This window comes from Myxocyprinus asiaticus, chromosome 34 (genome assembly GCF_019703515.2).
Source record: "Myxocyprinus asiaticus isolate MX2 ecotype Aquarium Trade chromosome 34, UBuf_Myxa_2, whole genome shotgun sequence".
Taxonomy (NCBI): Eukaryota; Metazoa; Chordata; class Actinopteri; order Cypriniformes; family Catostomidae; genus Myxocyprinus; species Myxocyprinus asiaticus.
In genome coordinates, this window is record NC_059377.1 from 27,277,143 (window position 1) to 27,302,531 (window position 25,389).

Below are 25,389 nucleotides of genomic sequence, written 5' to 3' on the forward strand. Positions count from 1 at the left end.
TCAGGAGACTGGGATGTCCATGGCAGAACCTTGATTTTGTGGTCAGTGAATCATTTTGTGTTGATTTTGATGTGTGTTTTGGATCATTGTCCTGCTGTAAGATCCAACCAGGGCCCATTTTAAGCTTTCTGGCAGAAGCAGTCAGGTTTTGATTTTTTATCTGTTGGGATTTTACAGTGTCTGGCAAACTGAAGATGCTTGAGTTCAAATGTCTTGAGGACATCAAATGTTGGATGGCAAAAATTTTGCAGCTAAGTGAAGGCAAAACTGAAATTATTATTTTAGGCTCTTCCAGGCCCCCTCCAGCCCTTGAAGCACAGTTACATTCAAAAGCATGTCAAAAGTCTTGGGGTTATTTTTGACACATCTTTAATTTTTGACAAACAAATCAGTGCCGTTGTTAAGGGAGGTTTCTTTCATCTAAGGTCTATTGCTAAACTAAAACAGTTTCTCTCTCAAAAAGACCTAGAAACGGTAATCCATGCTTTTATTACATCATGGCTGGATTACTGCAATTCACTGTATATTGGTCTGCCTCATTCTGCTATATCTCGTCTGTAGATTGTTCAAAATGCGGCAGATAGATTTTTAACTGGGATTAAAAAGAGGGATCACATTTCCCCTGTATTAGCTTCTCTACACTGGCTTCCTGTTAAGTTCAGAATTGATTATAAAATTGCTGTCTTTGTGTACAAGGCCCTTTCTGATCTTGCAGCTAAATACATTAGTGACCTTCTGCACTCTTACTCTCCTCCAAGAATGCTCAGATCAGGTAATCAAGCTTCTTTTATCCATCACCCATTTGCACTGCAAGTCAAAGGGCGATCGGGCCTTTTCTGTTGTTGCTCCAAAACTTCAGAATAGCCTGCCCTTTCATGTAAAATCTGCACCATCTTTAGCTATTTTCAAATATGCCCTTAAGTCTTATTTTTATTCATTGTCTTTTGATATTATGTACTGTTTGCCGAGCAGTTGGTTTTTTTATTATGTAAAGGTTACATTTTTACTATATATTGTTTGGTTGTTTTTATATGTTTTATCTGTAAATTGTACAGCACTTTGGATCAACCTCTGTTGTTTTTAAATGTGCTTTATAAATAAAGTTTGACTTGACTTGCGTTTGAAACCCTTCCAAACAACTTAGGCGTAGGTGTTGGTGACATCTGATTGTAGTTTTGGAGACTTTCTGAATTTTTAACCCAACTAATTTCTGCAATTCTCCAGCTGTGATCCTTGGAGAATTTTTGGCCACTCGAACCATCTTCTTCAAAGTGCGTGGAGACAATATAGACACATGTCCTCTTCCAGGCTGATTCTCAACATCTCCAATTGATTTGAACTTCTTAATTATTGCCCTGATGGTGGAAATGGAAATTTTCAATGCTTTAGCTATTTGCTTACAGCCACTTCCCATTTTGTGAAGCTCAACAACCTTTTGCCGCACATCATAACTTTATTCTTTGGTCTTACCCATTGTGTTTGATGACTGAGGGAATTTGGCTTGTGTGTTACCTCATATTTATACCCCTGTGAAACAGGAAGTCATGGCTGAACATTTTAATGTTCCTAGTCACCCAGGTATACTAATATAATGTGAAATATGAATGGGAATATACTTCAGATATATTTTACTAATAAGAATTTCTACTGTGGCAAACGTATTTTGGAGTAAAAGTAGCAGAAAATGTGAATTTGAGAATTTTGCAGAATAACATGTAGTTACACAATAAATACATTGTATTGTATGTATTTTAATGTTACTAAATAGTAGTTAAAGACACATGTCATGGCCCCTTTAATACTTAAAGAATTTAACTGATGTGTTGTCACAGGTGTGTGTATGTCAGCTTCGAATGCAGTACATCCAATCATATTTATAATGAATTGCTATTTAAAGTGTAACATGATGTGAAGCTGTTTTTGCTTATAATTTATTTGTTGCGACAAATCTGATCTTTAGGGTTGCATCAGTCAAATTCTAAATAAAAAAAGAAAATATTCAAATCAGATAAAGTAGCTTTCATTTATGAAGTATTTCATTCCCTGGATTATCAAAAATATATGCATTACTACATGGTTATGTATTATATAAATCATTTTTGGGTTAAATTTTCATCCCCCACCACTAAGGATAATGTCACTTTATCCTAATAAGAAAAATAACGGCCCAGAAAGAGAGGAAAAGAAAAATAATTTTGAAGAATAGTTAAAGAATATTTGGGGAAGACCCAAGCCTCAAAGGCCAATGCGAGAACATTAGCCATGTCCCTGCCACTGTCAGGCAAACAATCGGTCTCTGGAGGAAAAATCATTCACATGGTTGATGTTACTAGCAGGCTGATCCATCATTAAGTATGCTGGTCAGACTACTGTGCCTAAGATCTAGCACTACAAACTTGATGAATTGATGAATTATAGATATGCTGTCAAGATATAAAAATAAGAGTGGAAAAGAAAGAGATGAAAAAAAAAAAAATCAGGACTCTGACAAAGTCAGAGGTACACTTTCATTCTTGAGCATGAGATTCCATGTGAGAGCTTAAACAAGGGTACCTTTGGGATAAAAAGGCCTTTTAAACTTTAAATTCTCACGCAGTCTCTGTAAGATTTCCGAATTGTATATTCACAACATGATAAAGTGTTGCTTTTGTTGAAGTTGAATGAAAGTGTCATAGGACATAAACACTCAGGTTTGGTCTGGCTTCTTCTTATGTAACACCTCATCAAGAAATGAGGCTTTCTATAATTCAGTCATGACAACTCTTGGAATGTTTTTATTTTTTATTTTTTCTATTTAGCGTTCAACTAATTTTTATTATAGCATTTAACACTACTGTTTACAAGCTGATTGCTAAAGAGACTGCATAGGTAGATCGCGCATGTAGAGTATGTACTGTACAGTTTCATGAATGAACTTATTGGACATTTTGATTTACCAGAAACTGTCAATTTGGGTATGATATGCAAAAGGACACAAATATCATGCTTATCCCACATTGTTTAGAGTCCTAAACAAATACTTGGTATCTAATTCAACAGAACCAATGGTAGTCATGAAGCTGTTTACCTACAGTGCTCAATACATGGTTCCCACACTTTTTAACCAATGAATTTCCATGACTTTTCCATGACCTTTCCAGTCATTTGTGGTTACTGGATAAGGACTTTTAACATAGAGTGTAGCCGATGAAATATGTGAGAGAAGAGCATAACTAGATCTAGTTAAATTTACTACAGACATTTCCATGTTTTGCCTGACTTTTCAAGGCCTGGAAATCACAATTTTAAAATACACTGATATTTATTCCCATGACTATGGGAACCCTGCTAATAAAGGTTCTTTCAATCAATGTCTGATCATCACATCCTTGGCAAGTACAAGTACTGTACTGTAGATAAGATGTAGATAAGAAGTGGAATTCAAACTTTTTGCTTTTGGGAAAGCTGCTTTTTTGGGAAAGGTTGGCCTGCATGTAGTTGCAAGCACCAACAACGATGAACCACACACTTTGATTAATATTAATAGAGTAATACAAGTACTCACGCAGGCACTGGGGCACCTCACCACTCCATGTACCATTGCCCACGCAGGTGAGGATGGCAGGGAAAGAGAGCTCATAGCCTGGAGAGCAGCTGTAACTCACACTGGTGCCCCATTCAAAGTCACTGCCCTCCAGGAGGCCGTTGGAGATGGGCGGAGGAGCTGCACAGGTGACAGCTGAAGGGAGACATTAGACAGAGGATAATTCAGCTCTTGTTGATGAATAACATTACACTGCAAAAAAACAGTGGTTCATGCTTAAAGTCCCCATGAAATCCCTTGACAAGCACAAATTTCTTTCCTATGTTGACATATTTCCTTTTGAAATTTGGATGGGACATAGGCTTGACAAGGGCTTATTCTTTTGATTTGCTACATGTTAGTCAGTTGCAAGTGGTATTGGGGGAAGGACATTGTCATTCCAGAGAGCATTTGTTTGGACAAAAATCTGTAGTGCATGATGAGTCATCAATATTTTTGTTCCATTTGCAAAGAAGAAAAAGACTCCAAATTTTAAATGTGTATAATATGTTAAAAGTGTTAACTTTTAGGAATACACTAGCATTTAGATGGCTTCAAAGCTAACAGATATGGACTAAACATCATAGAAAGTACAATTTTTGATTTCATGGGGTCTTTAAAACAAGTGATAAACTCTGCCAATTGAACTAAAATATAATTGAAATAAATAAAGACTTTAAAAATAAATTATTATTGCTGGATAACAAGACAAAGACACTGATTAAGAAAATTATTTTATGCAGTGTACATTAAAGAAATACTCATCAAACCTACAAAAAACTTTCCGTAGAATAAGTTTCATTTAGTGGTTTTCGTGCACAGTAGAAAAATGACAGAATATGTGAAGAAAAGGGAATGTTAGCTAATGTGTTACCGGTATGTATCTTTCCAAATATCTGCCTACACTGCCTATGCACAGTTCTCTTCCCCGGTTATTCGTCCACACATGAGACCTTAACATCAATAACACTCTACCAGTCAGGAAGCCAATGTATTCAAATGGGCGTTATTGATGGCTCATCCATCCAACACCCCGATTTTACACTCATATACTTGCCCACTCTGTATACCATGGTAAAGTTCCAGTGTTGGAGTTTTCATTATAATGAGATCAATGGAAAAAGACAATCATTGCCCGGAAAAACTATTCAACATTGTGAGAAGTGGATGCCCCTTTCTAAGTAAGAGGGGCCAGATTCACGAAACATTCTTAAGAAATTTCCTTTTTAACTACCATTTTCTTCTTAATTTCTAACTTGATAAAAAGTAAAAAATATTTTGCATCCCCCCCAAAAAAAAACTTCTTAAGAAAGTTCTTATCTTTTTTCTTAAGATTGTTCTTAATAAAAAAGATAAGAAGCATTCAAATTCTCAAATTTTTTTTCTTAGAAATCATTGTAAATAACATCTTGAAGTTATGACAACCTCACAGTTGTATTAAATTCTAAAAGGAAAGATGTTTAATGAATTTACTGCATTCGCAATGGGCTGTTTACGTAGAAATGTGATTAGACCAAAAAACGTTTTTGACCGTTTTGTGTTTAATGATTTTTTATTTTCAGTTTTCAAACCATGTAAATGTTATCACCAAATTCAAACAATAAATGTTGTTTTGAAGCTGAACAATCATACACAATGTGGTGAACAATCATGCTTATTCAAACGGATGCGCTGCATATAGCGCTCTCTCTCCACGATATTTAGAGTTAATAGAAACATAATATTATAACGTTAGAAAGCTGAGACTTTCTTTTTCACCCCCCCATCCACATCCCTATCAGAGTTGGGCACAGCAGAGACAGCCTCTGCCACCCTTTCCCATTTACCCGCCTCTTACTTTCCAATGTCATATTATCATCAAGCTTCCCAAGGAGAACTATTTCCTTGCAGTCATTTCCTCAACAAGAACATCCAGCTCTTGTCTACTGAATTTTTTTCTTTTCTTAAAAGTTATCAAAAGGTTAGCAGCAAGTAATTCTCCTATGATGCGTAGAGTCGTTAAACTAACACATCTCACGCACTTTACATTCAAAAACATTATCGCGAGGTGCTTGATACTTACGTTAATAGAAGGTTAATAGATACATTTATTGTTACGATTTACCAGTGTTGAAGTATTTAATTTGTTGTAGGCTATTAGACAAGGCAAGCCCATGAGCAGGCTGATCAGACAATGTCAAAGCCTGTCTTTTTATTCTTAAGAAAAAGCTTGTCTTTTGGTCTTAAGAAAATATTTGAGAACTTCTAAAGAATTTTTCAAGAACTGCACTTAGGAACATTCTTACGAACTTATAATTTATCCTAAGAACTTTATTAATTTTCTTATGAACATTTTTGTGAATCTGGCCCCAGGTTTGGCTAGACCCCTTGATTCTGGGGAAGACAAATTGTAATGCCACAGCATACAAAAATATTCTAGTTTCCAACTTTGTGGAATAGTTTGTGGAGGGGCTTTTCTGTTCCAGCATGACAATGCCATTGTGCAGAAAGCAAAGTCCATAAAGAAATGATTTACTGAGTTTTGCGTGGAAGAACTTGAATGGCCTGCACAAAGTCCCGACCTGACCCCCACTGAACTGCAGACAAATCATACCTTGAAATCCTGTGGCTTATAGACCTTATTCACCGTAGCGACACCTTTTATTTTACGGGAATGAAAATGAGGCTGTGAGGGACAGACCGGCTCTTCACTGACATGCACTGTACAGAGCTATCAAAAAGCTACTAGATCACATCTAATTTTCCACAACTCCACAACTGGAGTTTTTTGTCTACTGAAATTTATTGGAAAGATATTTTTTCAATGTTTCGTCAGCGGAATGATCCAGAAACATTACAACCACAGCCTCACTGTCATTCCCATCAAAAATCAAAGATGCCGCTGCTGTGAGTAAGGTATACTGAGCAAAGGTATGTCTTTGCTTTTCTAAGTGACCAGATGTATGGAAACAGACGAAAAATTACTTAACACTGAAAAGGGCAACACATATGTTTCTAGGGATCAGAATATCATAGAGACTTGACGGTGGGCTTTTTTTTAAGAAACCGCCCAACAATGCCCTGGCAACCACTCTGAACACCGTAGCAACTGCCTAGCAATGCCATATAAACCACTGACAAGGAGAAAGAAAAGGGGATACATACACAATGTCTAGATCCTCCCAACACCCAAAGCATTTGACAGAAATAGGAGTGGTTCATTTTGAGTAAACTCACATTAGCATGCACATTAATAGCTCTGTGAGGCTGAGTTCAGACTGGGGATATGAAGTTCAAGCCTCCTCAGATATGTATGCACAACATGTCCTTTAAGAGACAGGAGGAGTCCGCCGCCTTCAGGAATAAATGAGACATCTGTGTATCTAAATAAGCTTAGCGAAATGGCATTTGAGGCCAGGGAATTGGTGGGTATCAGAAAAGCAATGCCCACACCTGAAATTAAATTTCATATCGCTTGATATATTCAAAACCATTTCATCTCCTGGCAGCAGGAAGATGACAGGAGTCATTTGTGCTGTTGTGAAATTAATTACAAGAACTGCAAGGGCTTATAGGTCAAAGCTGATTATGATAATGGGGACAGCACAGCCCTTAAGTCTCTAAATGTGTTTGTGTTACTGTTGTTGGACTGTCATTTGTCAAGCAGCATGATTGGTTGATAAAACCAGAATGTTTACCATTAGTTCTAGCACAATCACGCAATAAAAGATGACTTACAAGGGTAGCTAAACATTCCTCCCCTTTTTAGCTCTACATTTCAAACAAGACATCCATCACAACACGGAAGACAAAAAGCTGGAAGATCTCAGTGTAATCTGGGAGAAGCATCTGTGCATGTAATGCTTGGGGCGGTCGGGACCAGATGTGCAGATATATCAGTGAGCGAGTTACAAGCAAGCCTTCTGAACAATAAAGCTATCTGGCTTTACTTGGACAAGAAAATGAAGGCGTTAACTACAGTGGGGCCCAAAAGTCTGAGACCACATTGATCTGGGAATCAAAATCTACTTTAAACCTGGAAATAAACAAAGTGAAGGGTTTTGAGACACTGAAAACAAAGAAACGGTAGAATTAAAAAAGAAGAAATGTTTAAAAGTTCACCTTGAATCAACATATTTTTTGTTTATGTCACCTTGGATTTACACTGACACCTATGGGCATGGATGCAGCATCATTCAAACGCAATAGTTTTTAGTTACCGATGCCATTGCAGAGATGTACTATTCAGAGTCAGCCATTATTAATTTAACCCATGAGTAAAAGCAATTACAGGGCGGATACTGAGATTAAGTGAGTAGTATTCGGTTGGTCATATGATTCTAATATGGCAGCCCCCATTAAGGGATCCTCTCCAGGTAAAATAAAACAGCTTTTATGAGGTTACTGATATAACTGGAGTCTTCATCTCATGTGAGTGCTCATGATTTTATATGCGTGTTTCAAAATTACTAATTTCTTCAGGTATAAAACCTTTTTTAATGAGGAAAAAACAGCTGAGTACACCTTTAAGATTCTGCACTATGGACACTAATTTCTAATTTCTAGGTCACAATAGAAGCACACAAGATGCTCATTGGAACATTCTCAAATCGTGCTGGGATAACATGGATCATCAGGTTTTGCACAAACTTGTGGCGTCCATTCCATCTCGAGTGCATGCTGTTATGCCCAATACTAATAATCTGTGAAATTCAAAAAAAAAAATTTCAGTTTGTAATGAAAAACAATTGTTTTAATTTAGAAATATGCAACAGAAGCATTTTCACTGGTTGTCTCAGGCTTTTCTACCACAGTCAGGTTTCATAAACATTTTGACTAGTAAATTTCCATGACTTTTTCATGAATTTTCTAAACTCTTTTTCAGAGTTTCCAAATGTTTCTAGGGCTGTCAATTTAATGTGTTAATTTGGTGGGATTAATTATATACAAAAATAATACCTTAAACAAATTAATGCAATTAATAATGTGTCCCCGGACCATAATGAGGAATATTTCTACCATCAGAGCAATTCAAGCTTGAAGTACCACCTGTTTTCAGCAGTGAAACTCGAGCTGTATGAGCAAAGTGCAACTGTAGAACAAACCACAGGCTTGCTCGACACACTTGCAACATCACAAGATGAGTACGTGTTCTTGCATTTCAAACCATGTTTAACATGACACAGTGACCTAAAAACGCTGTGTTTATGGCGCGACACAACCAAAGCACTCTAAAAGCATTTGTCTGACGCAAATTTACATTAACGCATCCTAAGAAAAGCCATTATAATAAATATATATCTGACAGATTTACTTCATTTGCAAAATGGATTGCTGTGGACTGTAAGTCAATGATAGGATTATGCTCAATAATATGGAAATAAATATATTGCTTTCTAAAGCCACTTTTTGTCTTATCAATGCTTTACTTGTCTGCCACAATAATGTAATGTATTTTAATGAATTATAATTTTTATAATATATATAATTTTTATTATTATTTAAATATAACTATTTATAATTATTTGATCATTATATATTATTATAATTATTTAATTGTTGTTATTGGAGGGGCTTTCTCAGCAAATATTTATATATGTGATCAATTGTGGTTAATTCGATTAATTACTCGCCATATAATGTAATTAATTCAATTAACATTTTTAAACGATTGACAGCCCTAGTTTCTACCCATTTGTGAAAAATAAAATTCATCATTTTGTATATAACAGTCAAAACATACACCTTATACAATACCATTAATACCTTATATACAAAACCACAATGGCACACATCATTTGCTTTGTAATAATTCAAGGGTTTTATTTATTTATTGCTGTGAACACATTGTTTTTGCTTTATCTTGTCCTCTCACCACATATTTTGGATGTCTCACTGTCAGCTTTTTAATGCCCACTTCGATTTTTTACAAGTAATTTTTTTCCTATTCAAACAAATAGCAGAAAATATAACAGTATACAGGCTATGTTTGTACAGTAAAATGTTAACAGCTGGATTTTAAGTTAATTAAACTACTTATTTGCAGCGCTCACAAATAAGACATAAATTCTTGCAAACTGCTTTTGGACCACTGACACAGAGAGAGAAATTCTTCATATGCACAGACACTTGACGGAAGTGGTCGAAGGAAAGATCAAGGGACATCAGTGACAATCAGCGCGTTTTCTTTCATGTTTTCCATTAAAAACAGGATAATGCAGGTGACACTGAGACTTTTAATGATTGCTCATCAAGAAGTGGACAATTAACACTGCTCGGGCTCACAAGCAAACATCGCCATGAATTAATATCGTGAATTATTACATACAAACATTCAAAGCCTTAATAAATTCAAACAATAATGTAAATATAAGATTTAGTAATTCCTTTACTTATACACTATCCATATGAACTTAAGCTATTGTGAGCGAACTTCTCAAGCGTTAATGAAGTGCAAAATGCTCCACCGCATGGCACCACGTCTATTCACACTCTGCAGCAATGCTTTTTGCGTACTGCACCGCAATTGCACCAGACTTAAAGAATTCTTAGCACACTTGTATTGCTGAAAATATTTTGTTAGAAAATTCCATGACTTTTCCAAAACATTCAGTGTTAACTTGTTTTTCCATAACATTTCCAGGCCTGGAAAACCCAATTTCAAAATTCCATGACTTTTCCAGAATTTCCATGACCATACGAACCCTGCCCACTATATGTGTTAATCTCTTAATGGAGGGGACCTATCGGAATATGCTTTTTTTTAAGTGTTAATTTTCATTTGCGTTTATATTTATTGATACAATGGTTTAGTGGTTTCAGTATTACAATTTTAAATGAATACTTACCTTTACAAAAAGGCACAGGGGCATTCCAGGTACCATTACCGGTACAAGTGATGGTGGAGAAATTCTCAGTTTCCATTGTGTAGCCCGGCTGGCACACAAAGGTGATGTTTTGTCCAATGGTAAAGTCCTCACCATATCTCAGCCCATTGGCTGGAACTCCGGGGTCTCCACAGTTGATCACTGCAATAGTAAAGATCACAATTAACATGTTTAAAGACCCAAAGTTTACACAGTGAACACAAATCTTAATGCTGCATCACACAATGATATTCTAGAGAACTGAGTGCTTCAAACTTTGAGGCAACAATTCGAGGAAGGCCCTTTTCACAAAGCAAAGTCCATAAAGATGTCCATGATTTATCACTTTGAACCCCACACTTTTGGGATGAATTGGAACATCAACTGCAAGCCAGGACCCATTCCCCAACATCAGCAACTTACTGATGCTCTTGTGTCTGAATGGAAGCAAATCCCCACATTCGTGTTTTAACATCTATTGGAAAGCCTTCCCAGAAGAGTGGAAGCTGTAATAGCAGCAAGAGCAAGGGAATTGATGCCTATGGCTTTGAACTTTAATGTTCAACAAGTACATAGTATGGGTATTTTTTTTTTTTTTTTTGGGTGTCTACATACTTTTGGCCAGTTAGTGTATGATTTAACAGGAACAACACTAATCTGTCTTTGCTAATCTTATTTATTTCCTCCCGATCCACCAGGGGCCCCCGATGCTGTCAAAGATGTTTAAAGTAGCCAAGGTTATGATGCATAATGTAGAAGTAGACATGGTTTTGAAGTGAAGCTACCCATCCGTCAGGAGCAGAAAAAAGGAGAAAAACACGGCAGGAATGTGAAACGAGACAGCTTGAACGTATGTACTGTTTTAAAGGCAATTTTAATAGTTTTTAAAGCATAATTTTCAGTTAAATTTTTTTCATGAAAGTGCTCAATGAGTTCTTTAAGACAGACATAATAGCATAATTTTCTGTAAAGCTGCTTTGAAACTACAATATGTGAATTGTAAAAAGCACTATACAAATACAAATGAATTGACTTTACAATTTAACATACACTGCCTGGCCCAAAAAAAAAAAAAAAGTTGCAGTTTGGATTTAAATAAGCAGATATATAAGAGCCTATGATTGGGTCATTATTGCAGTGATTAATATGTTTCAGCAGCTGGAAACAATTATTTTAACCCTAACTGATGCAGTGTGCAGCTTCTCATTTCTTAAACAACCATGTCAGAAGACGTATCCCGTGGTCGTGGAAAAGATGTTACTGTGTTTCAGAAGGGGCAAATTATTGGCCTGCATCAAGCAAAGAAAACAACAACTAAGGAGATTGCTGAAATCACTGGAATTGGGTTAAGAACGGTCCAACACATTATTAAAACCCAGAAGAATAGTGGTGAACCATCAGCTTTGCGGAAGAAATGTGGTCGGAAAACAATCTTGAATGATCATGATCAGAGATCACTAAAATGCTTGGTGAAGTCACATCAAAAAAAATCTACAGTAGGTCTCACGGCTATGTTTAATAGTGAAAGTAAGAGCATTTCCACATGCACAATGCGATGAAAATTTACAGGATTGGGACTAAACAGCTGTGTGGCCACAAGAAAGCCACTTGTTAGTGAGACTAATTGGAAAAAACAACTTCAATTTTCTAGGGAGTGTAAAGATTGGACTGTGGAGCAATGGCAAAAGGTCATATGGTCTGATGAGTCCAGATTTACCCTATGCCAAAGCGATGGGCGCGTCAGGGGAAGAAGAGAAGCGCATGAAGCGATGCACCCGTCATGCATAGTGCCCACTGTACAAGCCTCTGAAGGCAGTGTTATGATCTGGGGTTGCTTCAATTGGTCAGGTCTAGGCTCAGCAACATTATGCGGCAATAAAATGAAGTCAGCTGACTACCTGAATGTACTGAATGACCAGGTTATCCCCTCAATGGATATTTTCTTCTCTGATGGCACAGGCATATTCCAGGACAATGCCAAGATTCATCGGGCTCAAATTGTGAAAGAGTGGTACAGGGATCATGAGGAATCATTTTCACTCATGAATTGGCTACCACAGAGTCCTGACCTTAACCCCATTGAAAGTCTTGGGGATGTGCTGGAGAAGACTTTATGGAGTGGTTCAACTCTCCCGTCATCAATACAAGATCTCGGCCAAAAATTAACTCTGGACAGAAATTTTTTCGTTTTAGAATGTGATGAAGCACATACCTGTTGGTATGGCAATACATGCATGGCAATGCTACAATTAACATTATCTATAAGAACTCTGAGTCCAAAATTTGCACATTTAGAGAAATATTGATGGATTCTAGTATGTTTACTTAAAAAAAAAAAAAAAAAAAAAAAAAATATATCTTTCATGTTTTCCAGGAAATTATACCAGCGGAAAAGCATTCATAAATACTAACGTTCTTAAAATTGACTCACTGTATGTTGTTTTACTCCGAAAATGCTCTACGAGAAAGGTTTAAGGGGTGGGGTGTGGGGGTGGGTAGTTTTTAGGGGTTATGAACATACACAAAGTTCTGCTTAGGGCCCGCAAAAGGTTAAGACCGGCACTGGCTAGCATTGAGTAAAATGTGCTGATTTCACAGACTCTAATTGAGCTAAAAGTGTAAGCAGTTTACAATGTGCCCAACGACAAGAGTGTCATTGTCTTAATTTAAAATCTAGCATGACTTATGTGATGGCAATCTTCCTGTTTTGTGGCAATGTGATTGAATTTATTGAAATGAACCTTGTGAAGCCACATTCACAAATCATCTTTAACAACTCATTTACACTATAACAATATTTAGGACCTCTGGCTTTTTATTTGAAATGATATATCTTCTTATTATGTAAAAAAATCAATAGCAGCAAGCAAGCACGGCTCCCTTCCCATTGGTGTCCCTGAGGTACAGCTTCGAATCAATTCTTCAGATCTTTTACAATTATCATTCCTTCCAATGGATAAATAAGAGTAGGTAGGGTTGGAATGATATGAGAAAGAATGTGGCGCCACTGGAGAGCCTGTTGGATTTAGATGAAACCTCTTTTGCACTTTGCTGTGGCTGACAAAACTTCATTCTATCAGTGCATTTATTTCAGTATTTCCTCGACGCAACATCTTAATTTCCTCTATTGATTTATAGTGGACCATTACTTATTTGCCACCCTTGAGTTCCCATGCATTTTGTGTCTTTTGGAAAAGGACGGAAAACGATGTTTTGTAAAATTCATATGCGGCCTTAGGGATTAAAACATATCAGCCGATGGTGAGAAATGGCTAACACTAAATTCTAATGTGACTCCTCCTATGGACACAGTCATGTATCATTGCTTTTGGCCCACTCAATAAACACATGTCGAGACGCATCAATCAGAGCACGTTTGGAGTGCCGCCCATTTCATTCCAATAAACAGTAAGCAGGGTTATGGCACCCACATTTTAACACTTATCTCTGAAAGCATTTAGAGATGTGCTTAAGAATGTTAATGCCAACTCTGAGCTAGGTACTTCCAGGAACATGTTATGCAGGCTAAGCTATTTGATATTTTTCTGGCTTTTCATTATTACTTGCTCAATCTATCTTGTTCAAACTGTCTCAGGGACTACTGCAATGAGACTTTCAAGATTAATAGATTTATGAGCGAGTCAGTATTCAAAAATGTCTCCTTTCTCTTGATTACTGGCCTCCATTACAAAATGCAGACTGGACAAAAAGTCTGTGCCTGAATTTCCTTTTTTTTTTTTTTTACCAATACATTTTAAGGACTTTTCCATGACCTTTCAGGATGTTTTATTTAGACAGATTCACTAATGAATCAACTCAAAATAACTATTTACTCAGATGTCCTAAGGCAAAGTTGTATTCTACACAAGAGCAGTGTCTATCTGATTAAATATTTCAGAGCAGAGCTTTACTAAAACAAAATGTATATACACTATACAAATTTCCATGATTTGTTTTATATTTAATTAATTTCCTTGGTTTTCTAGGCAAAACACAATTAAAAAAATTCCCTGATACTTCCAGGTTTTCCATGACTGTGGAAACCCTGTCCAATACTTTCACAGTATTTACTGAATTTGTTGAAGAACTCACTTCTCGAACGTTAATGAGGTCCATTCTGTAGGTATATTGGTGTGTAGTAAAAATACATTTCCGCCACATACTACATCCATATATCCATACAGAGGGAAAGTCATAAAGGAGGAACCTAATGTATAAAGGTCTGAACTGAAAACTGTAATGTAGAAGGCTCAAAACCCTACAGTGAAATCCGTAAACTATCACCATTATGCCCTTGAACATAGAACATGGCGCAATGCTGTACATAATGAACAGTGTTGGAAAAGAATAATGGCACTTTAAAAAACAGAATCTTGTGACAAAATTAAGAAAACTAGTTGAGCATTATGTTCATAGCAGGGCTAGGAAAGATTAAAATAACTGATTTATGTATCTAACAGAGGCAGGGGATGAACTGTTCTGACCTGTTCATCTTCCTGCTTTTGACAAGAGACAATTTGACTTGGAGCTGTCTCCAAGAAACCTCCTCCTGCAATCCCACTAATTCTAACACTATTCTTTTACAAAAAGACACTTTTCTAACTTTCTAACCTTCTCTTATTCAAAAGAACCAGTTATTCTCATGGTGGTGCCTCAGTTAAACTTTTATGAAGTTTATGAAGTATTATGAAGTTATGAAGGTGCACTGAATTTTTAGAGAGAGTTTTGATAGCTTAGTGTAGATTACTTCTGAAGTGTAATAAGGTACTGATTACAAATTACATGACTACAATTGCAATTAGTAACGTAATTTATTGGATTATATTTTTAGGTAATCTAATTCGATTACTTTTGGATTACCTCTGACCTAACTCTCTTTTAATTTGTTGTCACATGCATTTGAGTAGGAAAAGATATGCCATTTTGACATAATGTTGCTTAAATGCATTTGAGAAAACTTACTTAATGAAGCAAAATATGACAATTGATATGATTTTTTGTGTTTTATTCACTATTTGTAAGTTACTGAGTAAAAAAGCACTTACAGAGCCATGACACACAAAAACACATTTTAACTGATACATATTTTAATGTCATAGTGACTATTTGCACTAGGTGTCTATCGTCAAGTTTCTCTTTGCATTAAAATGTTTATCTAGACTTGGAGTATATCAGTTGGTTCTTAATTATATGAGTTGGTATGCATTTGTACAATGGTTTATCTGATTTTGAAGTCTAGCAACACATCTGAAGTGTCTGGTTTAGCAGTGTCAAATACACAGGCTGAGGCACAACCTCGGCTAAAGCACCTGTATGGCTCTATAGATGGATGGATACGGCTCAATGGACAAAGCAGCATGAGCGCAAAGCTCTTAAAACTTGAGCTCTTAAATCGCAGCTTTGCGAGAATAAGTGAGAAGCAAGGCACGAGAAGCGGAAACCATTTGAATTCTGCACAGAATTCTACATCACCACCCTTGAATTGACTATAGTAACACTGTGATGAGGAGGAGGGCGTGGCCAGGCTGAGAGGATGCACGCCTGGCGCTGAGTTGCCCAATCAGCGGGAGAGAGATAAAAGAAGCTGTGTGTGTGTGCATCATTGTTTATGTTGAAAGTCTTCATCTGTGTTTTATTAAAAGTCTTGTGATTGTTAATCCGATTCCTGCTTCCTCCTTTCCCTACTGAACAAGAGGCATGTCTGCCACACTGGTGCCGAAACCCAGGACTGGAGGAAGACGTGCCGTCAGAGAGCCCTCGCCGCTGACGGAGGATTGCGACACCGAGGAGAGGATTGGTTTGATGGTACTGAAGCGGTCTGCCAGGAGACGGAGGAGCCGCTGCCATCCGCCAGGAGGTGGCGGAGCTGTAACCGTCCGCCAGGGGACAGTGGAGTCGCTACCGTCCGCCAGGAGGTGGAGGAACCGCTGCAGTCCGCCAGGAAGCGGAGGAGCCATTGCCTCCGCCAGGGGATGGAGGACCCGCTGCCTCCGCCGGGATGTGGAGGAACCACTGCCGTCCGCAAGGGGACAGAGGAGCAGCTGCCGGCCACAAGGAGGCGGAATCCAGTGCCATCGGCCAGTGTCGCGGAGGATCGCTGGATAGCTGGCTGAGGACCGAATGGCGGCGTGGTTGGGAACTGGAGTTTTATTTTATTTTCTTTCTCTCTCTGTCTCTCCCACTCTCTTTTTCTCTCCCCTCATCCTACCCAGGTACCCAGGAGTCGGCGAAGACCAGCCGGTGATGGAATGGCCGAAGGGGCAACTCCTCCCCTCCAGGAAGGGGGAGTAAGTTAGACCGGAGGTTTCACCCAGCCTGAATTGGGCGGTGGGGGTATGTGATAAAGAGGAGGGCATGGCCAAGCCGCGAGGATGCACGCCCGGCGCTGAGTTGCCCAATCAGTGGGAGAGAGATAAAAGGAGGAGCCAGGGATGCCAGAGAGAGAGAGAGAGAGAGAGAGAGAGAGAGAGAGAGAGAGAGAGACGCACAAAGCTGTGTGTGTGTGCGTCATTGTTTATGTTGAAAGTCTTCATCAGTGTTTTATTAAAAGACTTGTGATTGTTAATCTGGTTCCTGCTTCCTTCTTTCCCTACCAAACAAGAGGCTTGTCTGCCACAAACACTAACTGTACTTTAGGGAGAAATAGATTGATAATAAATATTATCATATCACTACTTTAGCTCTATTAAATTTGTCATAGGCTACAGTAGGAGTGAGGGAATATAATTAATTTTTGTTACAAAAATATTTATATTTTATATTTATTGTTTTTACATGTATTTAGAGTAGGTCTACTGTTTATAATTACAAAAAAGCCATATTTTGTTTTAACAATATCACTTATATTATTAGATTCTGTCTTCGCATTTTCATTTTATAGGCCCCAGATATAGCCCTCCATCTGCTTGAATTCAAGAAACACAAGGTTTGGTCTCTCATTCAGCCTGCTGAATTTATTAATAAAAATTATGCAATGCATCGAAGTTGCGTTGAGCAAATTAAGCAAATAACCCAAATATTGAGTTTTGTGATTTGTTTTTTGTTTTTTGCACAAAAAAGTCTCTGCTTTCAAATTATGTCACATAATTGGGGGGTGGAACGATTGGGGTAAGTGAATGAAGTAGGGGGCGTTCATCAAAAAAAGGTTGAGAACCACTGACCTAAATGAAGCCCACAAGTTTATCTGTCATTTCATCTATCAATACAACATGGAATGAAAAACTGCAGAAGCCATTTTGGTTCTGAAACAGACACTAATCTACTGTTTAAAAAGGTGATGTAATTTTATTTTAAATTACTTTCTTGTATCCCATCTTAATGTGGATAGAAAACTACAAGCAAATTAAACTTACAGGTGCAGTTGGGTGCATTGCCAGACCAGGTGCCATTAGCTTGACATTGTCGCATGGTGGATCCACTTAGCAGGTATCCATCCATACAGGAATAAACAACAGAGTGAGAGAAGGTGGTGCCATCCAGTCGGTATACCCGTCCGTTACTAGGGGTCCCAGGGTTACCACACTGTACCGCTGTATCAGATTAAAAAACAATGTTTAAAAGATATTGAGAGTTGACATACATTTTTGTAGTGATTTAGATTTGTTTTTGACAGAAAATGTCCAACAATGGCAGAATATGGGCAGTTGACATGAAAAAAGTTTGGAAAGTTGCTATGTCCTGCAGTGTGAGATTCTATACTCCATGCATTCTTTTATAAATATTTGTATACATTGTATGCATTTTTATAAACTTATATAGGCTGAGAGACTACATTAAATATTTTGTCTTTTAAAAATACAAATATTACGCTGCAGGACCATTTAAAATTAACTACCAAAGACAACAATGTGATTAAAAATAGTGAAATGATGACCAGTCATAGGACCTAAGACACACTTTCTCTTTAAAAATAGGAGTTAATAAAGCATTGGATGTGCTATGCATCAACTACCCAAACACATCTGATATATCTTCAGGTTATCTGATAGAAAGATCATTAAAGACTTCTTTGACCATGCAATGAATGTGATAGGGCACAGTGACTACAGTAGAATGACTTAAAGATGTAAACGGATGAGGTTGAAGCTCTTATAAGAGTGAATATTTGGTATGACAAGCCTGTAAATCACACCCAAACCATGTCACTGAAATATAGAGAAAAACTGAAGAAAAAAAGAGCTCCTTATTCCAGCTGAAACATTGGTTGAATTAATTCTCTGGCTTGAAACCTATTTAAAGCCAAATTGTTCCTTTGGATGACAGCGATGGGAAACTCAAGCTCTCTTTTTAGGATGAAATCGTCACTGCTTGCAGTACACCTCCATGACGGGGAACTTGAGCAATCCCATTGTCTTGTGATGACATGCTGGCCATTGTGATTTACTCAGAGCTTGTCATTTTGTGGCAGGAGGATGATTGTAGCGCAATCCACAGTTAGGTACTGTCCCTGTATCCCATTGCCAACTACCATGTCTCAGAAATTATCCGAGCACAATGGCCAGGGTCATGTCAACTACAGTATATGTTCAGTGGGAGGTGTGAGTCCTGGGAAAAACACCATTAATCAGGTCTTGGGGCAAAAACAAGCCAGTGCATCAAGTTTCCACAGGAAACACTGCCTGTTTGCCCTGGTCGAGGCTAGTCATCTTTCATTTGTGCTGTAGACGTTACAGCCTCTGGGAAAATGTGGGTTTATTACTGTACATGGTGTAGTACTTCGACAACTGTACAACAGCTGTAACAGGGCATAGAAGAATGCAGACTACAATGAAACATCAGACAACAATATGGATGTTGATATAATATTTGGAGGGTAGTTGGACTGATTGGTTGTCACTGATAGATGACTGATGAGAATATTTTATGGTATAATTAAGAAGAAATTTGCTGCCAATCGACAACATTTGTGGCATAATGTTGATTACCACAAAAAATTTTTTTTTACTTGTCCCTCATTTTCTTTAAAAACAAAAACAACAACAACAAAAAACAATCTGTGTTACATTGAGGCACCTACTATGGAAGTAAATGGGGCCAGTTTGTAAATTTAAAAATACTCATATCAAAAGTATAGCCACAAGACAATATGCGTTAAATCAGTTACTGTATTCTGTGTAAAGTTATAGCTAGTTGTATATTTTTAGATATAGCAACTTCGTTGCCATGACGATGTAATGTCAACAAACCCTAAAACAACTGGAAAAATGAGAAATTAAGCAACTTTACAGTTCAAATAATACATTAGTTTTAACAAAAGAATTAATGTAAGTTTTTTTTTTATAAATTATAAGCTTTTCTGCCTTTACCTTTCTTGCTTTTCTTGCCCCATTTATTCCATTTCACTGTAACCCAGATTTTTGCGTTTTTCTTAAAAAAAGGAGGTACGATTCAAAGTTATTTTTTGTGGTAATCAACATTATTGATTAATCGATTAAGCTTAACATGTATTGAATGCAGAATTCCCTTTAAGAATTTCATTTTGCTTGGTCACAGTTCAAAGAAAAAAATTGAGTCAGCCGTCTGCCAACTGGTAGTGTCAACAGTGGATTGAACAAAAGTGCAAGTGGTAATTCTACTATGGTTAATGCCTTTTTACCAATATCTACATTTCAGCTAGGCCTTTATACATCTACCAGTCAGATAGCACTACTGGCCAAACGTCACGTCATGAAAATATTATTAATGATCATTCCTATATGGCCCTGAATACTACTAAGATAATTACAAGGCAATGCTTGGCAAAGCTTTAAAAATATGTTGTACAATTAGAGAAACAATTCACCGTCTTGTCTTAGATCAGCTAATGATTTGTTAAAACAAACAACAGACTATGTAGCTTTGTGCTTAGATGCCCTTCTTCTGCATTCAGCAAGTACTGGGACCAGTGATACTGAAGCAAAGTGAGAATAAAATATATGAGATGAGAAGTGAGAGAGGGAGTTAGGCAGTTTCAGAGCTGGTGTGTCATATCAGCTGCTGCAGATACTTACGTTTGCAGGAGGGCTGAGTACCGGACCAGGTGCCGTTGGGGAAGCACATCCTTTCTGCAGAGCCAAAAAGCTCATAGCCCACCGAGCAGCTGAAGTGCACTTTACTGCGGATCCGAAAATCACTCTCATCTCTGCTGCCATGGGATGGTGTGCCTGGGTCACCGCATGTCCCCGATGAATCACCTAGAGAAACAAAGAGAGGAATAAAACAAAAATAGTGATTAAAAAGACATGAAGGAATGAAAGAAAGACTAAAAGAAAGGAAACAAAGAAAAATAGGAAGGAAACAAGGAAAAGACAAAAACAAAGGAAGCAAGGAAAGACTGGAAGGCTGGAAGGAAGGAATGAAGGAAATAAAGACAAAAAAAGGGATAAAATACAGAAATAAAGATTAGGAAACAGAGAGAAACCAAGAATTTGCTTCATTAGTAAATAAACATAACACTTTAAATGATTCTACTGTCAAATGAATGAAAATGGATGACTAGACTTGCGCCTGTTTTCCGGGCCCTCTCCGGATGTAATCTTGGAGGAGGACAGCTTTTTCCCACTCACTCAAAGCTACAACAGCTCTGTGAAAATTTATATTTCTGATTGATTCCTGCTGCTTCCATATATCTGTGATCAGGGCCCTGCAGCCTTGCACCTCACCTGAACTTGAGCTCCATTTATCATCAGAGCACAAATGTCCACAATCACACTGAGACACACATGAACACGCACAATGATGCTCATGCAAGGTGAATAGTCTAACCAGACCAAAAATATAGATATAGATACACACAAAGTCTAGAGTAGTGCTTCTGAAGCGGTTGGTCAATTCTGACATGATTGTGGACTGCAAGGAAAACAATGCTAAATGCAAACCATAAAATGCAACTAATCATATAATCAACCACAGTTAAAATAGAAAATGTATTTTGTATCAAACATTTTTTTATCAACTTTTAAAAGGGGGTAGAACATGCTTTGCATACAATTTCTTTTGACACTGACATCAAAGGCTATGAGCCCAATCAAACTCTAAGGTATTTTGGCAAAATCATCTGTTACTTCAATACATCAGCACCCAAAGAGTAAACACACTGCCACACATTTTTAAACAGGCTTCATACTAAACCTCTTTATACATCAGGTGAGCCAACATCCAAAACTAGCCCACATCCAAGGAACCGGCCGGCTCCATAAACAAGTAATGATTTATTTAAGAGCAGGCAGTGGTATGAAATAAGCCCTCTACTGATCTAATACAGCAGTGTGGCTGGAGTGGAGAGTGCAATAGGCAGGGCTAGTGGCTGGCTGGCTGGCCCAGGGGACAGAATAAAATGGTTGTTATTAAAGGATTGCAGACTGTTCCTCTCACTTATTAATACGTCACCAGGCTGCCTGCACAGGCTCTTCAGCTGGAGGGCTAGTGGTTGACCCTTGAATGACTGGCAGGTTTTTATCATACATACATCACACCACCTGCAGCCACATGGACAAGATCCATGTTGACGTGCACTTGGTACCCCACAGAGCACACTCTTGGGGAGGTAGGGAAAATACTTCTTTCAGCACTTGTGGAGATATGTTCTGACAGCAAATGTAATTTTCTTGGGGCGCACAAGACAATGGGGCACCTCGTGGTGGGGTTGGATGTGTATGGCACTCCAAGACAAGCTGTTTTTTTAATGTCATGTTCCATCTTTTTTCTTTCTTGCTGGTGGCAAAGGATAGGAGGAGCAAGAGCTGGGAAGTATGGGTGAGGGTGTTTGGGCTCCCAGGAGTGTGTTCTGTCAGGGAGAGAGTGCTGACCAAGCACAACACTTCAAGGGCAGATGGAGGGCACTGCTGTATTAGCCGTCCCACTGGAACTCTTCCACTTATGTGCAATGGCAGCCCTGAGACTGCGAAGAGAGCCGTATGAGAGGGTAATTATTAATTTGTGTGTGAGCCTTGTCATAGAATGATGTACAGGCACCTCTAATAAAACAGTCACTGCAAATATGCAGTTCACACTTTGTAACACCACTGAAAGGATGAAAAACTGTCGCAATATTAAATGTCATCTTTTTCATTCACACAAACCATGAGTGGAAGAGAAGTGGGACACTAAAAATGTGTCTCTTATGGATTTTTGATCAGTGGAATCTTTGGTGGCTTTTAGCAGTCAGGGTTGATTCTTCAATTTGGGTCAGATATGCTTTTGGACAACAGATATGACACAGATATAAAATAAGAAATAAAAAGACATGTAGAATTAAGAAAATATCAGGCAAAAGGAAGGAAGGAAGGAAGGAAGGAAGGGAAGGAAAGAAAGATATGAAGGAAATAAGGTAGAGAAATGAATGAAAGAAAGACAGGAAGGAAGGAAGGAAGGAAGGAAGGAAGGGAAATGAATGAAAGACATAAAAGAAGGAAGGACGGACGAAAGGAAGGAAGGAAGGAAGGATGGAAGGGAAAGGAAATAAATGAAAGAAAGACATGAAGGAAGGAAGGAAGGAAAGAAAGGAGGAAGGGAAAGGAATGAAATAAAAGACATGAAGGAAAGGAGGAGGAAGCAAGGAATGAAGGAGGGAATGAAGCAAGGAAAGGGAAGGAAATGATTGAAAGAAAGACATGAAGGAAAGAAGGAAGAAAGGAAGGAAGGGAGGAAGTGAAAGGAAATGGATGAAAGAAAGACATGAAGGAAGGAAAGAAGGAAGGAAGGGAAAGGAAAGGAATACAGCACTTACAACATCCTCTATTTGTAAAATAATATATGGTTTTGGAATACAGATATGCAACATATATAGGTGATGATGGAACAGGAATAGATGTAATGTTCCTGTAGCACATTGTGTAGAGCATAGTGTTAACAACAGCTTTGTCATAAATCTAATTATATGTCAGATATAAAATGGTGGAAATGATGGAGTTTTTAGATAAACATGCTCTAGACTGGCTAGTAAAGCTGGTCGACCAACATATCACCAGTCTTCAAAACATCTTTTCAGCAAGCTGGTACTTACGTATGCAGGAGATGTAAGTATAAGCCTGGATCCTTCCCTCCTTTACTTATAATCTCATGTCCACTCTTGACAGTCCAAAAAGATGGCAAAAAGCCTTTAGAATTGACTGATAGTGCCACATTAGTATCCACACTAACATCACCCACTTAAGTCACAATTATTCTATCACTGAATTAAGGCGAATAATAAGGGTGATTTATGTCATTTTTCTGATGTTAAAATATTTCCTCTTATCCAAGTCGAATGTGCAACTGTAGGTAAGCCATCAAAAGTTGACTTCTTAAGAGTGTAAACTGTGTGCTTTAAAAAATTTTATCAGTTTGTGTGAGCAGTCTGACATGTCAACAACTGGCTGAATAAATGACGTGAGCTTAAGGCGGTAGCCGTGGGACTACCTCTTTGGTTAAACAATGGCATGGCGGAAGGGGCGGTCGGAGTGTTTGGGGAATAAGTATCTTTGCAGTTCTATTTAGTGCTGCTAGTGCTGCAAGAAAAGCTTAATCCATGTAGTCTGAGTTAGCAACTGCTCTGTCTCAATCAGTGTGCAGTCTGCTCAACTTATCTGCAGTCAAGCAGTGCCAGCAAGCTCAAGCAGAGCTGGCAAGTTAAGTCTTGGGAGAGGCTCACAGCTAGAGGCTGCTCCTTTAGCTACAGGCCTCACACATACTTACAGCCACTCTAATTGGACCACGGAAAGTTCAGGTGTGAGTAGGGAGAGAACAGAAGATCTTCCCACCAGGTGGACACTAAAGCCCTCACTGATACAGCCTGTACATGTGCTAATTGAGGATCAGGCTGTTTTGGGGGCAGAGAGTAAATGACTGTTTGTTGGTTTTAACAGGGTCAGGTCATGTTGTCTGGTCATAACATCAGGAGGTTTTACATTTGAGAGCTCTGGCTGGATGTAGGCAATTAAAGTAAGCTTTCAACAAGGTCAAAAGCTTGTAATAGCTTCAGTTTGGACTTTTAATAAAACAAAATTGAAGGAAAACAGCATCGAACTTGGCTACCAAACCTCAGAAGCCACACACACAGACACAAAAATGTAAACAATGGCTGGGTCTGAATTCCCATACTTTCAAAGTAGGCCTATGTACTGAATTTAATGAAGAACTTGCTTCTCGGCTGTTGATGAAGTATGTTCTAAAGATATGAGAATGTGTAGTCTACATGATCACACAGGAAATTGACACGTTGCTTCCGAATGTACCCTGAAATAGACCTCATTCTGCCGAATTAGTGATAAGCGCTATCCCTCATCAGATATATTTGCATCAATTAAACTGTGACCACATTTCCCTCTGCCACTACTTGCACAAACACCCTCAGGGACATTGATTCTGAACCCATGGAAGCCAGGAAGTAATCACGTTCACATAAAAAATGGTGAGCCTGTTAACTGTATTACATCATTTACAACTAAAAATGTCTTTTGGCACCTCTCTGTGGACATTTCACCTGGAAACTGGAGCTCACACATGCCCATACGTACAACATCACTTCCAGGATTGGCCATCAGCAGCAAAACTTTCGACCTACTGTCTCCAAATTTACAGTACGATCAGTCTGGTATAGTATAAGTAAAATTGGAGGACACACTACATCTGGGAAACACTGTATACACTGTATACACATATAGTATACACTCCACATATTTCCTGCATGTCTACAATTGATTTCCTTTAAAGACGTAGTTCATACTGACAGCGAGGAAATTCTACCATTATTTACTCACGCGTGCTGAATACAAAGGGGATATTACAATGATTAATCACGAAGAACAACTTTCTTGGTATCTGTAGCACTTACATTTGCAAAGAGCCAGCCAATTCACAGTTGACTGCCATTTTCTATATATTTTTTAATCATTTATTTATTTATTTTTTATACTTTGAAATTGAAGTTAAGTTAAAGTGATCTTTTGCTATAGCAAAATGTGCAGTAGTTGCACACTTAAAAATCTCAGCAGATGCAGTATGTCATTTGGGTATTGTTCACCT

General features: G+C 38.0%; 1 protein-coding gene across 1 annotated transcript in view; it reads right to left on the bottom strand.

Annotated features, from left to right (window-relative positions):
- LOC127425389 (CUB and sushi domain-containing protein 3-like) overlaps positions 1 to 25,389 on the bottom strand; it is a 701,868-nt gene that overhangs the window by 24,334 nt on the left and 652,145 nt on the right. The window contains exons 57-60 of the mRNA XM_051671320.1: positions 20,397 to 20,579; positions 17,760 to 17,936; positions 10,390 to 10,569; positions 3,545 to 3,718 (exon numbers count right to left, since the gene is read on the bottom strand). Of these exons, the coding sequence (XP_051527280.1) occupies positions 3,545 to 3,718; positions 10,390 to 10,569; positions 17,760 to 17,936; positions 20,397 to 20,579 (714 nt within the window). The remainder of the gene's footprint in view (positions 1 to 3,544; positions 3,719 to 10,389; positions 10,570 to 17,759; positions 17,937 to 20,396; positions 20,580 to 25,389) is intronic.